The sequence below is a fragment of the Elephas maximus genome, chromosome 4 (genome assembly GCF_024166365.1).
Source record: "Elephas maximus indicus isolate mEleMax1 chromosome 4, mEleMax1 primary haplotype, whole genome shotgun sequence".
Classification (NCBI taxonomy): Eukaryota; Metazoa; Chordata; class Mammalia; order Proboscidea; family Elephantidae; genus Elephas; species Elephas maximus.
Window position 1 is genome coordinate 50,704,070 of NC_064822.1, and position 15,470 is coordinate 50,719,539.

A 15,470-nucleotide genomic window follows, 5' to 3' on the forward strand; every position below is an offset into this window, starting at 1 on the left:
AGTGGTTAAAGCGCTCAGCTGCTAATCCAAAGGTTGGTGGTTCAAACCCACCAGCCACTCCGCAGGAGAAAGACTGGCAGCCTGCTTCCATAAAGATGACAGCTTAGGAGACCCTATGGGGCAGTTCTACTCTATCACAGGGTGTCACTATGAGTCAAAATTGACTCCGCGGCAACGGGTTTGGTTGGTTTTGGAATGTTCAGCAACCAGCTATGGTTTTTAAATTAGTGCAGTGAAGCTGGTTAATTATTAATGCAATTTAAAAAAAGAGATTGTTTTATCACATTCCTATGCTTCTCCTGTGCATACAGGAAAGTTTAACAAGCCCTCCAGAAAAACACAGTAAGAAAATTCAAGGTGAGTTTAGTTTTGCTTCAAGAGGTTCCTGGAGTTTTGAGTTGAGTAACTGAGTCCACTGGAGTAAGGCTAAACACTGTGGCTTCTTGTAATAGACACAATAGCAAAGAGCTTAATTTCAAGCCCCAAGTAAAATGCAACAGAATTCCGATATTCAGATTATCTCTTTGTTCTTGTCATTTCATCCATGGTCCTCTGACAAACTTAAGAACGCTGAAGCAACCAGGTAGTGTGACATTATGGGTTAGGTGGTCGACCAGATGTGAGAAGGATGAATTCTAATTCTGGCCTGGAAACTCCCTGATAAAAGGTCAAAACTGCTTTTTAGGATGCGTAGTCTTTTTTTGTGAACTTGAATAGGTTTTAAATCCCTCAAATAACTCATTTAGTAATGACCTTACAAGAATATTCATTATTCTTCTCTTTTTACAGGTTGGACGCAGGGTCCCAAGGCAAGTGAGGCTGTTACAAAGGCTGGTATGTATATTCTTGATACATCTCAAGAGCTAATTTCCTCACTATCCTCCTTCTTTTGAACCAGGCACACATTTTGCTTATAGCTCCTCCAAAGCTTATACAGTTGCTTGTAAAAGAATTCTAACACGAAGCAGTGTAGCTAGTTGTAGGGCATTCTTTAAGTGGATTTTTTCTTTCTGGAAAGAGAGCTGATTATTTCAGTGGGACTATAAGGACAAACCCGCTAGCTGCTCTGTGGGAGAAAGATGTAGCAGTCAACTTCCGTAAAGATTACAGCCTCAGAAATTCTACGGGCAGTTCTAGTCTATTCTATAGGGTTGCTATGAGTCAGAATTGACTCCATGGCAATGTGTTTAGTTTGCTTTGGTTTATAAGGACAAAGCATTTAAAAATGCTCTGCTAAATGGAGTTTCAAAGGCCTTCTTAAAAAAAAAAAAAAAGCTAAAAATAACCTTTACTTTTTAATGGTATTTTTACCCAGGAAGTAAAGGCTTTGTTGTGAAGTAAACAACACAAAGCAGCCAAAGAATTCACAATCGTAGATTAAAGCTTCATGTGGTGGGAATTGGGCGAGGCCGTCAATGCATGTGGGAGGCTAATGGATTGGAACTAGGACTAATGTTCAGAAACACCAATAGCTTATTTAAAACTCTCTCAGTTCTTCCTTTACTACTGTGTATACGGTGGAATATCAGAATGTGGAGATACGTCTTCAGGGTCTGTTGATACGATTCTCCAGTTGTCCCTCAGGAGTGAGGCATTTATCCAAGCCCTTTACTTTTCCCTATATCTGGCTGTGTTTGAATCAACTCCAGATTCCTTGTCATTACAGATGTCACAATCATTACTGTCTTTGTTTCAACTGGGACTTTTAATATTTTTCGTTTATTGCTATGTTTTCTCTTCCGCCTTCCTTCCCCAGTCCTTCCAACCTGCCCTCCCATCCCCCAATTAACCTAGCATTCATTTTTTTGTGTTTATCTCCATGTTCATAGACAAACATATATGTATATAAATATGTCACAAATTGTAAAGGAATTGAGGTTTTACCCTACGTTCAAGCTAAGTTACTCCTGGGTCAAAGAGAAAGGACAATTTATTACTCACAGCAATAGCAGTAGCCAGAATATCAGCATTTGTGCCTTTCCTCTATTCCCAGTTCCCACATGGTGATGCAAAGAGGGCTAGGTTATGCTTATACTCAAAGCTGGTTGCATTACAGGAGAGGAACCTCAAACTTAAAACAAAAAAAAGTTTTTTTTTTTTTTGTAAGGCACATGAATATTTTATAATGAGCACTAAGCCTGCTTGACCTTTGTCCCTAGATAGAGTCATTATCTTTATTATACTGGACAGTAAAAAAAAAAAACAAAATTGCCTTTCACTCTGGAGGGAGACACCACCTCTGTCTTCCAAGGCTGTTCAGTATACAAACATTCTTAGAAAGATAGTTCAGAACAAAGGCAGTCAGTGCATCTGCTCCCATGACATGCAAAAATATGGGAGACCCCTGGAGAATAAGCTATGCGTATATACACATATTCATTTATTCATTCAACGAATATTTTTTGAGTGCCTATTACCTGCCTGGTCCTGTTTTAGGCATTGAGGATATGCAATGAACAAAACAGACCAAAAATAAATAAATAAAATAAAAATCTTATCTTTTATAGAGTAGAGTCCCTTTTAAAGTCTAAAGGGGAACAGAGATAGTCCAAAAAGACAAAGTAAATAAGTGAATTATATCAGTCATTAAGAGGAGGATAAGTACCAGTGAGACTAATAGCACGGAGGCAGAAGATAGGGAAATCTTGTGTACATTTACATACGTGAGATTTCAATCATTGTTTTAAAACATTGGAATCATGTAATGACAGCTAATGTTTATTGAGTGCTTGCTACATGCTGGGCATTATTTTAAGTGCTTTACAAATCATAACTCAATTACTGTTGTAGCAATTTTTTGAGGCATTTCATCGATGAGAAAACTGAGTTTCAGAGAGATTGAGCAACTTACCCAGGATGACACAGTTGGCAAAAGGTGGTAGAATCAGGATTTGAGTCTCAGTAATCTGGCTTCTGAGTTCATGATTTTAACTAAAATAACAAACTGATGTCCCAATTAGATACATCTTTTCTATTCCTTATTATTCCTACTTAATAGATCACCTGGCATAACTCTATTAATTTTTTTTAATGGCTGAATATTATTCCGTGTTGTTGGCACATCATAACTTGTTGAGCATTCTCCTACTGATGACATGCAATTTGTTTCCAGTTTTTTGCTCCTACAATCACTGCTGCAATAAACCTTCTTGCTTATTCTGTTATGCTAGTGCTTTTAACTCTATGACCTACATTTGCAGTAGGAGGATTGCTGGCTCAAAAGATATATATATATATTTTTTTTTAGTTTTGATAGATGTTATGAGATTACTCTCTGAATATTGTTACTCTTAATACCATCTGTATTAATCCCTCTTTCTATCAACAATGATGAATAGTCACATTCCTGCCAGCAATAGATATAATTAGTCTTTTTGATTTACTGGTCTTTTAGTTATAAAGTATTACTTTTCTTTGCATTTCCTTGACTACTTATGAGTTTGGGCTTTTAAAATTCTTTCGTTTTGGCCATTCAGAGTCATTTACTTGTAAATTGTTTTTTTCAGGTCTTTTGCCCATCTCTCTATTGTGTTTTTTTATCCCCTAACTGTCCCATTTTGGAAACCCCGGTGGTGTAGTGGTTAAGAGCTATAGCTGCTAACCAAAAGGTCAGCAGTTTGAATGCACCAGGCACTCTGGAAACCCTATGAGGCCGTTTTCCCCTGTCCTATAGGGTCACTATGCATCAGAATTGACTCGACGGCAACAGGTTTCGGTTTTTTGGTAACTGTCCATTTGTTAGCCAACTTTGTATGTTATGGATACCCTCTGTCTTCTGAATTGGAAGATTTCCCCCCTTAAATCTGTCATTTGTCTTACTGACTTTGTCTATGGTATATTTGCCATGGAAAAGTTTTAAGCTCCTACGTAATCAATAACTCTCCCTTTTCCTTTATAGCCCCTGAGTTTTCATTCTTGGTCAAAGAATTTCTTGACCCCCTTGGCCTAGACTGTTCATATAATCTCTTGGAGTTTCTTATAGAATCTTCCAAGTATTATTTTTATGTGTTGTACATTTTTTTTTTTTTAGTGAGGGGGATCTGTAATCTTTTTTTTAAATTAATTTTATTGTGGTTTAAGTGAAAGTTTACAAATCAAGTCAGTCTCTTATACAAAAATTTACATACACCTTGCTTTACACTCCTAATTGCTCTCCCCCTAATGAGGCAGCACACTCCTTCCCTCCACTCTCTATTCTCGTGTCCATTCAGCTAGCTTCTGATCCCCTCCACCCTCTCATCTCCCTTCCAGACAGGAGATGCCAACATAGTCTCATGTGTCTACTTGATCCAAGAAGCTCATTCTTCACCAGTATCATTTTCCATCGTGCAGTCTGGTCCAATCCCTGCCTGAAGAGTTGGCTTTGGGAATGGTTCCTGTCTTGAGCTAACAGAAAGTCTGGGAACCATGACCTCCGGGGTCCTTCTAGTCCCAGTCTGACTATTAAGTCTGGTCTTTTTATGAGAATTTGGGGTCTGCTCTCCTGCTCCCTCAGGGGTTCTCTGTTGTGTTCCCTGTCAGGGCAGTCATCGGTTGTGGCCAGGCACCCTCTAGTTCTTCGGGTCTCAGGCTGATGTAGTCTCTGGTTTATGTGGTCCTTTCTATCTCTTGGGCTCATAATTACCTTGTGTCTTTGGCGTTCTTCATTCTTCCTTGCTCCAGGTGGGTTGAGACCAATTGATGCATCTTAAATGGCTGCTTGCTAGCGTTTAAGACCCTAGATGCCACTCTCCAAAGTAGGATGCAGAATGTTTTCATAATAGATTGTGTTACGCCAATTGACCTAGATGTCCCCTGAAACCATGGTCCCCAAACTCCTGCCCCTGCTACACTGGCCTTCGAAGCATTCAGTTTATTCAGGAAACTTCTTTGCTTTTTGGTTAGTCCAGTTGTGCTGACCTCGCCTGTATTGTATGTTGTCTTTCCCGTCACCTAAAGTAGTTCTTATCTACTATCTAATTAGTGATTACCCCTCTCCCTTCCTCCCTCCCTCCCCCCCTTCATAACCATCAAATAATATTTTCTTCTCTGTTTAAACTATTTCTCCAGTTCTTGTAATAGTGGTCTTATACAATATTTGTCCTTTTGCAACTGACTAATTTCACTCAGCATAATGTCTTCCAGGTTCCTCCATGTTATGAAAATGTTTCATGGCTTCATCGTTGCTCTTTATCGATGCATAGTATTCCATTGTGTGAGCATACCATAATTTATTTATCCATTCATCTGTTGATGGGTACCTTGGTTGCTTCCATGTTTTTGCTGTTGTAAACAGTGCTGCAGTGAACACGGGTGTGCATATATCTGCTTGTGTAAAGGCTCTTATTTCTCTAGGATACATTCCAAGGAGTGGGATTGCTGGATCATATGGTAGTTCAATTTCTAGCTTTTTAAGGAAGCGCCAAATTGATTTCCAAAGTATTTGTACCATTTTACATTCCCACCAGCAGTATATAAGTGTTCCAGTCTCTCCACAATGTGTTGTACATTTTTTTAAGGAACCCTGGTGGCGTAGTGATTAAAGAACTTGGCTACTAACCAAAAGGTTGGTGGTTTGAACCCACCATCCACTTGGTGGGAGAAAGATGTGGCAGTCTGCTTCCATAACGATTACAGCCTTAGAAACCCTATGGGGCTGTTCTGCTCTGTTCTGTAGGGTTGCTGTGTGTTGGAGTCGACTCGATGGCAGTAGGTTTTGGTTTTGGTTTGCACCTTTTTAACATGAAGTTTTACTTACCTATCCAGATGGCCCTGGGTTTTTTTCCAGCTGGTACCAGAATGATCTTTTCAGCAGTAGACCTGATGCCTCACCCTCTTCCTCAGATGTTTTCAATGACTCACCATCGCCTGTAGGATAAACTCAAGGACGTATATAAGGCCCTGCATGCCCTGCCTCCTGCTTGCTTCTGCTGGTTGTTTTAGTCTAGTCCAGGAATCACCTGATAATTCTCCTTACATTTTGTGCCTTAGCCATATCACAGTAACTGACTTCCCTAAATGTTCTATACTTAATGAGCAGATTTTGGAAGCCGATAGCTGTTACTCTCCCATCATTACCAGCTCATGGACCACAGGGATTTTCTTGATTTTATTCTGAATTAATTAAAAAAAAAATTTTTTTTTTAATTAGATACCATTTTTATGAAGCTCCCTAGCATCACAAAAAGAAAAATGCTTACATTTTGAAAAGTGGGGGTAGGCGATAATTGAATTTCATGTTTCTTCCCCTGTAAAGGTAATGAAATGTCGCTAAGTAGAATGTATTGCTGCAAATAGGTGGTTCAGAATTGATGCTATCATCTGTGTATAAAGAAAATCAAACCTGTTGCCATCAAGTCGATTCCTATTTACAGCAACCCTATAGGACAGAGTAGAACTGCCCCATAGGGTTTCCAAAGAGTGGCTGATGGATTCAAACTGCTGACCTTTTGGTCTTAACCTCTGTAGAGGGGTAAACTTATTTTCCTAAGGTGGCAAATACAGTACTCACTGAAGGCAGCATCTTTGTCTTGAAGTTTCTGCTTCTTGTGATAACAACATGAGCTGTGTTGCTTTTTTCAAAAATGAGAGGCAGTAAGGTTTAGTAAAGAGCTTTGGACCAGGACAACCAGCTGCCAAGCTATAGCCATCTCTGTAAAATGTGGGAGCCTGAATTAAATTATTTCTAAGGCTCTCTACCACCTCCAAAGTAATTTATTCTAATGGTCACTAAATTATTGTTAGACCAGAATAAAACCACAGAAGGTTAATCTTCTGGGAAGAGACATTGAGGACTGGATTCTGGCAAATGCCACCTCACACATTTCTCAGTTACATTTCCAGGCGGCATCTTGGGTAATTTGGGACATCCTCTGGGTGGCTTGATTCTAAGTGACTCACATGAGTCATACATAAACCTTTGGTCCCTTGAGCAGCTAATTAAGACACTCCCTGCCTCAGACTACTTTTCCATCTGTTTAGCCTTTGTAGGAAAAATAATGAAGAAATTATATTATGTCACAGGAAGATTTGTTTTTGCCCCATTTTTCCAGTTGACACTCCAAAATGAAATAACTCATTAAATACAAATGCAGAAAGCATGTTGGATTTTTAAGAACTGTGCATTGGGAAAAATTGAAGCCATTCTTTTATATCCTTTCACGACGAATGTTCATGAAAGTTCTGTGCTTGGCTTTTAGTGTTGTTCAGTTCATGAGTATTTTACCTACTTGTCCAATATACTTCTCAAAATGTATTCTCCTTCCTAATTAAACTGGTCTATCCATTTTTTTTTTCCGGGAATGTACTATGTTCATTCCAGGGCTTCAAACCAGTTTGAACCGGTTCAGTTATGGCTGATGAAGCGAAATTGGAAGAGACCTGAATTGTTAACAGTTTGGGGGATCTGGAACAATAATCAGAACGGGAAAAATTACGGGTAAAACCTCTGGAATGGGAGGCTTCGATGAGATATAGTGAGCCTTTTCAGGAGCCTGATGAATGAGATTATATTATTGTCAGGACTGTGGAGAGCGACACACATTGAAAGCTGCATGGTAGGCTTTGAGTGGGGCACGCTGTTTCTGACTCTGCTTAAAATCTAACAGACAAGAGATTTGGTTGCTGTGTGATGTGTACACTGCCCTTGTTTTCTAAGAGGGAGATTAAGTTTCTAGCAGGGCTTTGACCTGTAATTTTCCCATTCCAGTTCATCCAAATTTAACAATTTGGGTCTGTTCTAGTATCGCTTCCTCGGCCATGACTGAACTGGGCAGAACTGGTTCGAAGCCCTGGTTCATTCCTACATCCATATCTTTTGTGTTATTAGAATGTTCTTTTCATTCTCTTTGACCACATATAAATTCTAAATGTGTTATAAAACCTTTTCTTACTCTTATAGACCTCACTGATTTGTCTTCTAAACTATGGAAACTCTTATAGTCAACAGATAATTAAGTGTTTGTAGTGTCCTGTGTCTTTTTTTATTGGTTTATATATGTTGTACTTTCTCCCCAAGTTGAAGTACCTTGAGAGAAAGAACTGTGTGTTCTATTTATTCCCAGTCCTTCATAGAGCTTAGTCTATAGTAGTGCTTAACAAATGTTGATTGATTACCGTTTCCTTTTCTTGAGAAATACATTTTCCTTTAATTGTTCAAGATTCAGAAAATTCAATTCCGTAAGTGTTTTTTAGATAATAGTTTATCGTATTTTTGGTGGAAGTGTATACAGCAAAACAGGTTCTCAGTCAAACAATTTCTACACATTCTGTCAGTGATATCGGTTACCTTCTTCATATTGTATCAACAGTCTCATTATTTCCATTCTAGTTGTTCTGTTCCCATTAGTCTTGGAGACCACAACCTCCTCATCTATGCTTTAGAGTATTTGTTCACCATTTGGTCTTATTTGGATGCTTTTTTAAAAGGGCGCAGTACTCAAGGTTGATATTCATTGCTTTAGGGGCTAACCTCCTATTTAGCTAAAATGTGACTTGAGGGGACAGTTTCAGTTCAAGGCTTAAAGTATAAAAAAACATCTCAGGGTAATAGTCCCAGGGTCCCCTCCTGTCTCAGTGGGTCCATTAAGTCTGGATTTTTTGAAAGTTTTAAGTTCTCTTCTGTATTTTTCTCCCTTTCTATCGAGATCTATCTTTTGTGGTCCTGATCAGAATGTTTGGTATTGGTAGCTGGGCACCATCTAGTTCTTCTGGTCTCAGGGTAGAGGCGACTGTGGTTCATGTAGACAATTAGTCCTGTAGACTGGTTCCTTCACTGAGTCTTGGGTTTCGTTCTTTCTCTTTAGCTCCAGATGAGTAGAGACCAAGAGCTGTATCTTAGCTGGCTGTTTGTAAGCTTTTAAGACCCCAGATGCTACTCACCAAACTAGGATGTAGAACATAAACTTTATGAACTATATTATGCCATTTGACCAAATTGTCCCATGAGACTATGACCCTAAGAGTTCAAACTCAGAAAACAGATCCGGTGAGGTGATTGGCTATGTGTAAGAAGTATCGTTTTCTGGGACCCTTATTTGGTTTGTTGTGTATATATGTTTTATATATATATATATATATACACATGCACACACACATACATATAGATGTATGTATATACATATATATACTTATGTACATATATGTACATACATATAAACACACGTGTATTTTGGTTGTTGTTGCAAAATTATATGTAACATAGCATTTAGCCTAAACATCCTTATTTATGTGTGTGTGTATAACCTAGTGGCATCAGTTATCTTGGTTAAGCTGTGTACACGTCTGCCATATTCAGTACTGCTTTTTCTATCACCATAAGGAAAAAGTAACTACTGTCTAAAGAATGAATCCCCCTCCCCAACCCAACCTTCACTCTTGGTAACCACCAATGGACACTGGTCTCTGTATGTATAGCTGTACTTGTCACTTTATAAAAGTGAGATCATTCAATATTTGCTCTTTTATGAATGACTTATTTTGCTTAGCATAACGTCCTCTAGGTTCATCCGTGTTCCAAGATGTTTCAAGAACTCATCGTTCTTTATTGCTGCATAGTATTTCATTATTTTGTACCACATTTTGTTTATCCATTCATCCACTGATAGACACTTAAGCTGTCCATGAATTTTTTTTGAGTTTTACTCTATGCTAAGAGTTGGTGGCGCCGTCCTTAAATTCTCAAGCACGCAGCTGCTAACCAAAAAGCTGGGGATTCAGACTCGCCCAGCTACTCCTCAGGAGAAGGACCTGGTGATCTGCTTCTGTAAAGATTACAGCCTAGAAAACCCTATGAGGAAGTTCTGTTCTGTCACATGTGGTCTGTATGAGTTGTAATCCACCTGATAGCACCTAACAACAACAAGAGATGTGAGTGAAAAACAAAACAACAATAATAAGTCATGGTCCTTGTCTTCCTTGTGTTTATAGTCTAGTAGATTCTGGGGTGCAGGATGCATAGGGAGGAATAGATTTGTATACAGCTGATTCTAATATGTTATAGACAAGAGTACTGTAACAGACAGGCAAGGGCTATGGCCTGTAAGTAATAACAGAGGCTTCTGTGGGAAAATAGTAACTGGGTAGAAGCAGTAAAACTGAAATAGCCTCTTGAATCTTTTCTCAGTCTGTCTCTTGGGCCCATAAACTATGCTTCATATTCCTGATGTAATATTTTGGAAAATTCTGCTACATCTTTGATCTTAATTTAAAGCAAAAGAAGGTATTCTAAGAGTTAAACTAAGTATTTTGTTGGGTGTCTTCTAATTTTCACACTTTGGGTTCAATGAAATCTTATGTCATAAATAAGAACAAATCAACATGATATCAAAAATAGTCTCAAGTGTACCAAATGAAGAAGAGGTTTTATTTTTTTCGATAGTACTAGGCAAGGACTGTCTACTGAAAGAGCTAAACTTTCATTTGAAATGCTGTGCAGCTAGAGCTGTAAACTTCTGTTTATCTAAGATGTAAACTTAAATAATGAGCCCTCCCCCCCAACTAATACTCTACTTTTCTGTAAGAGAGTTAAGTGATAAGTTGATAGGAAGAATTTTTGGAAAATGTCAGAACATGACAATGGACAGAATGCATTCAGCTGCAGAGGCAAATCTAAGGTGTGGTAGGGATGGCACGTATCCTGGGCACCACTTGAAGGGGGTGCCACTAAGCAGTTTCTACTAACCATCACTGTTTCCATCATCAGCTATGAAAGATCATATAGTGCCATAAGGTATTAAGTGAAAGATGAGCAAGGTTGACCTGTATTTTTGAGCTGATATTATGACAATTATCTAAACAATGGGTGTCAGATGTTTGGATGGGCGTGCAATTTTGGTGCTGGCCATAGGCACTGTTTTTCATAGATAGGCCTCTGGTTTAATGTCCCATCTCTTGAACCGAATGGGTGATAACTGTGGTTCACAAGTGAGTTTTGAATCCACAACAAAGACGTACATTTAATGTAGTTTTGGAGTTGTGTATTTTATTGCTTGTCTAACAGTTGTCCGTGCGGAAGGCCTTGGGCAACCAGGCTGTCTCTGGAATCCTTTTATGAAAGAGAATTCGGTGTCAATTACCTAAGACTTCTGGCTGGATTTTATGTTGGTAAGTGAGGGAAGACTACAGCCTTCACTATGGATTATATCTCAACATAAAACAAAAATCCTCACAATTGGACCAATAAGCGACATAATGTTATACAGAGAAAATATTGAAGTTGTCAACAATTTCATTTTTCTTGGATCCACAATCAACACCTAAGGAAGCAGCAATCAAGAAATCAAACAATGTATTGCATCGGGTAAATCTGCTGCAAAAGACCTCTTTAAAATGTTGAAAAGCAAAGATGTCACTTTGAGGACTAAAGGTGCACCTGACCAAGCCGTGGTACTTTCAGTTGCTTCATATGCATGTGAAAGCTAGAGGGTGAATAAGGAAGACTGAAGAAGAACTGATGCGTTTAAGTGATGGTGTTGGCAAAGAATATTGAATATACCGTGGACGGCCAAAAGAATGAACAAATCTGTCTTGGAAGAAGTACAGTCAGAATGCTCCTTAGAAAGAAGCAAGGATGGTGAGACTTCGTATCCTGTACTTTATACATGTTATTAGGAGGAACCAGTCCCTGGAGAAGTACATTATGCTTGGTAAAGTGGAGGGTCAGTGAAAAAGAGGAAGACCCTTAACGAGATGGATTGACACAGTGGCTACAGCAGTGGACTCAAACATAGCAAAGATTGTGAGAATGGCACAGGATTGGGCAGTGTTTTGTTCTGTTGTACGTAGGGTCACTATGAGTCAGAACTGACTTGACGGCACCTAACAACAACAACAAAGTGAAGGAGAATGGACTTGAAAGCCTTTTTTTCTTGATGGTTTTTCCTTATAATTGATACTGTAATCTCTTCCAGAAAGATTTCAAAGGCATTTATAAATATGCAGAAATCTAGTTTACAAAACAGTGTGTAGAGATCAGAAATAGTATGGAGTTTGAAATAACGAATAGGAACATGTTTAAACAAAGGTAATTTTGTAAGTGTGTCTATCAGTTTGTCGTACTGTGGTGGCTTGCGTGTTGCTGTGATACTGGAAGCGTTTCCACTAGTATTTCAAATGCCGGCAGGGTCATCCTTGGTAGACAAGTTTCAGCGGAGCTTCCAGACTAAGACAGACTAAGAAGAAGGACCTGGCAGTCTACTTCTGAAAAAAATTGCCCAGTGAAAACTTTATGAATAGCAGTGGAATGCTTTCTGATACAGTGCCAGAAGACAAGCCTCTCATGTTGGAAGGCACTCAAAATATGACTGGGGAAGAGCTGCCTCCTCAAAGTTGAGTTGAGCTTAATGACATGGATGGAGTCAAGCTTTCGGGACCTTCATTTGCTGATGTGGCACTACTCAGAATGAGAATAAAAGCTGCAAACATCCGTTTAATGATCAGAATGTGGAATGTATGAAGTATGAATCTAGGAAAATTGGAAGTTGTCAGAAATGAAATGAAATGCAGAAAGGTCAATATCCTAGGTATTAATGAGCTGAAATGGACTGGTATTAGCCATTCTGAGTTGGACAACCATATGGTCTACTGTGTCGGAAATGACAAATTGAAGAGGAAAGGCATTGCATTCCTCGTCAAGAAAAACATTTCAAGATCTATCCTGAAGTACAATGCTGTCAGTAATAAGATAATATTCATATGCCTACAAGGAAGACCAGTTAATACTATTAGTCAAATTTATGCACCAACCACTAATGCTAAAGGTGAGGAACTTGAAGATTTTTTACCAGCTTCTGCAGTCTGAAATTGATCAAACATACACTCAAGATGCAGTGATAATTACTGGTGATTGGAATGCAAATGTTGGAAACTAAAAAGAAGGACTGGCAGTTAGAAAATATGGCCTTGGTGATAGAAATGATGCTGGAGATTGCATAATAGAATTTTGCGAGACCAACGACTTCTTTACTGTAAATACCTCTTTTCAACAACATAAACAGAGTCTATACATGTAGATCTCACTGGATGGAATACACAGGAATCAAATCGATTATGTCTGTGGAAAGAGATGTTGGAAAAGCTCATCATTATCCATCAGAACAAGGCCAGAGGCTGACTTCTGAACAGACCCTCAATTGCTCATGTGCAAGTTCAAGCTGAAGTTGAAGAAAATTAAAACAAGTCCATGAGAGCCAAAATGTGACCTTAAGTATATACCACCTGAATTTGGAGACCATCTCAAGAATAGATTTGACACATTGAACACTAATGACCAAAGACCAGACGAGTTATGGAACGACAACAAGGACATCATACATGAAGAAAGTAACAGGTCATTAGAAAGACAGGAAAGAAAGAAAAGACCAAACGGATGCCAGAAGAGATTCTGAAACTTGCTCTTGAATATAGGGTTGCGAAAGTGAATGGAAGAAATGATGAAGTAAAAGAGCTGAACAAAAGATTTTAAAGGGCAGCTTGAGAAGACAAAGTAAAATATTATAATGATATGTGAAAAACCTGGAGTTAGAAAACCAAAAGGGAACAACAGACTCGGTATCTCTCAAGTTGAAAGAACCAAAGAAAAAACTCAAACCTGAAGTTGCAATGGTGAAGGATTCTATGGGCAAAATACTGAACCATGCAGAAAGCATCAAAAGAAGATGGAAGGAATACACGGAGTCACTGTACCAAAAACAATTGGTTTATGTTCAGCCGTTTCAGGAGGTAGCCTATGACTAAGAACCGATGGTACTGAAGGAAGAGGTCTAAGCTAGACTGCAGGCATTGGCAAGAAACGAGGGTCCAGGAATTGACGGAATACCAATTGAGATGTTTCAACAGACGGATGCAGCACTGGAGGTACTCACTTGTCTATGCCAGGAAATTTGGAAGACAGCTGCCTGGTAAACCGATTGGAAGAGATCCATGTTTTTGCCCATTCCAAAGAAAGGTGATCCAACAGAATGTGGAAATTATCAAACAATATCATTAATATCACACACAAGTAAAATTTTGCTAAAGATCTTTCAAAAGCAGTTACAGCAGTACATTGACAGGGAACTGTCAGAAATTCAAGCCAAATTCAGAAGAGGTTGTGGAATGAGGGCTACCATTACTGATGTCAGATGAGTCTTGGCTGAAAGCAAAGAATACTGGAAAGATGTTTACCCGTGTTTTATTGACTAAGTAAAGGCATTCGACTATGTGGATCATAACAAATTATGGATAACATTGGGAAGAATGGAAATTCCAGAACTCTTAATTGTGCTTATGCAGAACCTGTACAAATGTCAAGAATCAGTCATTCGAACAGAGCAGGGGGTTACTGCATGGTTTAAAATCAAGAAAGGTGGGCTTCAGGATTGGTGGAAGACTCATTAACAACCTGTGATGTGCAGATGACACAACCCTGCTTTCTGAAAGTGAAGAAGACTTGACACACTTACTGATGAAAATCAAAGGCTACAGCCTTCAGTATGGATTACACCTCAACATGAAAACAAAAGTCCTCACAACTGGGCTAATAAGCAGCATCATGTTAAATGGAAAAAAGATTGAAGTTGTCAAGGATTTCATTTTACTTGGATCCACCATGAAGCCCATGGAAGGAGCAGTCAGGAAACCAAACAGCGTATTGCATTGGGCAGATCTGCTACAAAAATGTCTTTAAAATATTAAAAAGCAAAGATGTCACTTTGAGGATTAAGGCGTGCCTGATCCAAGCTGCGATATTTTCAATTGCCTCACATGCATGTGGAAGCTGGACAATGAATAAAGAAGACTGAAAAAGAATTGATGCATTTGAATTATGGTGTTGGTGAAGAATATTGAATATACCATGGACTACAAGAAGAACGAACAAGCCGCCTTGGAAGAAATACAGCCAGAGTGCTGTATTTGGAAGTGAGGATGGTGAGACTTCGTCTCACATCCTTTGGGCATGTTATCAGAAGGAACCAGGCCCTAGAGAAGGACATCACGCTTGGTCAAGTAGAGGGTCAGCAAAAAAGAGGAAAACCCTTGATGATATGGATTGACACAGTGGCTGCAACTGTGGGCTCAAACATAGCAGCAATTGTGAGGATGGTGCAGGACAGGGAAGTGCTTCATTTCGCTGTACATAGGGTTGCCATGAGTCAGAATCGACTTAATAGCACCTAACAACAATATTTTAAGAGGAAAATCTAAAAAAAAAAAAAAAAACAAAATCTATTCCCAGAAACAACATGAACACTTTTTCTCAATTCATGGATTTATTCACTTTAGCATTTCATTTTGAAAAATGATGATGTATACATTTTAATTAAAAAAAACCAAACAGGTTGCCATGCTTCTAAGATCATTGTTATTACCATCCTCAAAATAACTTCCGTTGTCTTTCCTGGAAAATATTGAATGTTTTCAATGAGCTCATTTAACAGAAAGATTTGGTATCACCACATGTGAAATCTCTTTTTAGTCCAGATCACTTCTAGACAGACAGATTTTGTTGTAAA

At 38.7% G+C, this 15,470-nt stretch overlaps 1 protein-coding gene across 1 annotated transcript in view; it reads left to right on the forward strand.

Moving 5' to 3' along the window:
* The window catches only part of ITIH5 (inter-alpha-trypsin inhibitor heavy chain 5), a 118,728-nt gene that overhangs the window by 10,602 nt on the left and 92,656 nt on the right, over nt 1-15,470 (forward strand). The window contains exon 2 of the mRNA XM_049882014.1: nt 790-834. Within this exon, the coding sequence (XP_049737971.1) occupies nt 790-834 (45 nt within the window). The remainder of the gene's footprint in view (nt 1-789; nt 835-15,470) is intronic.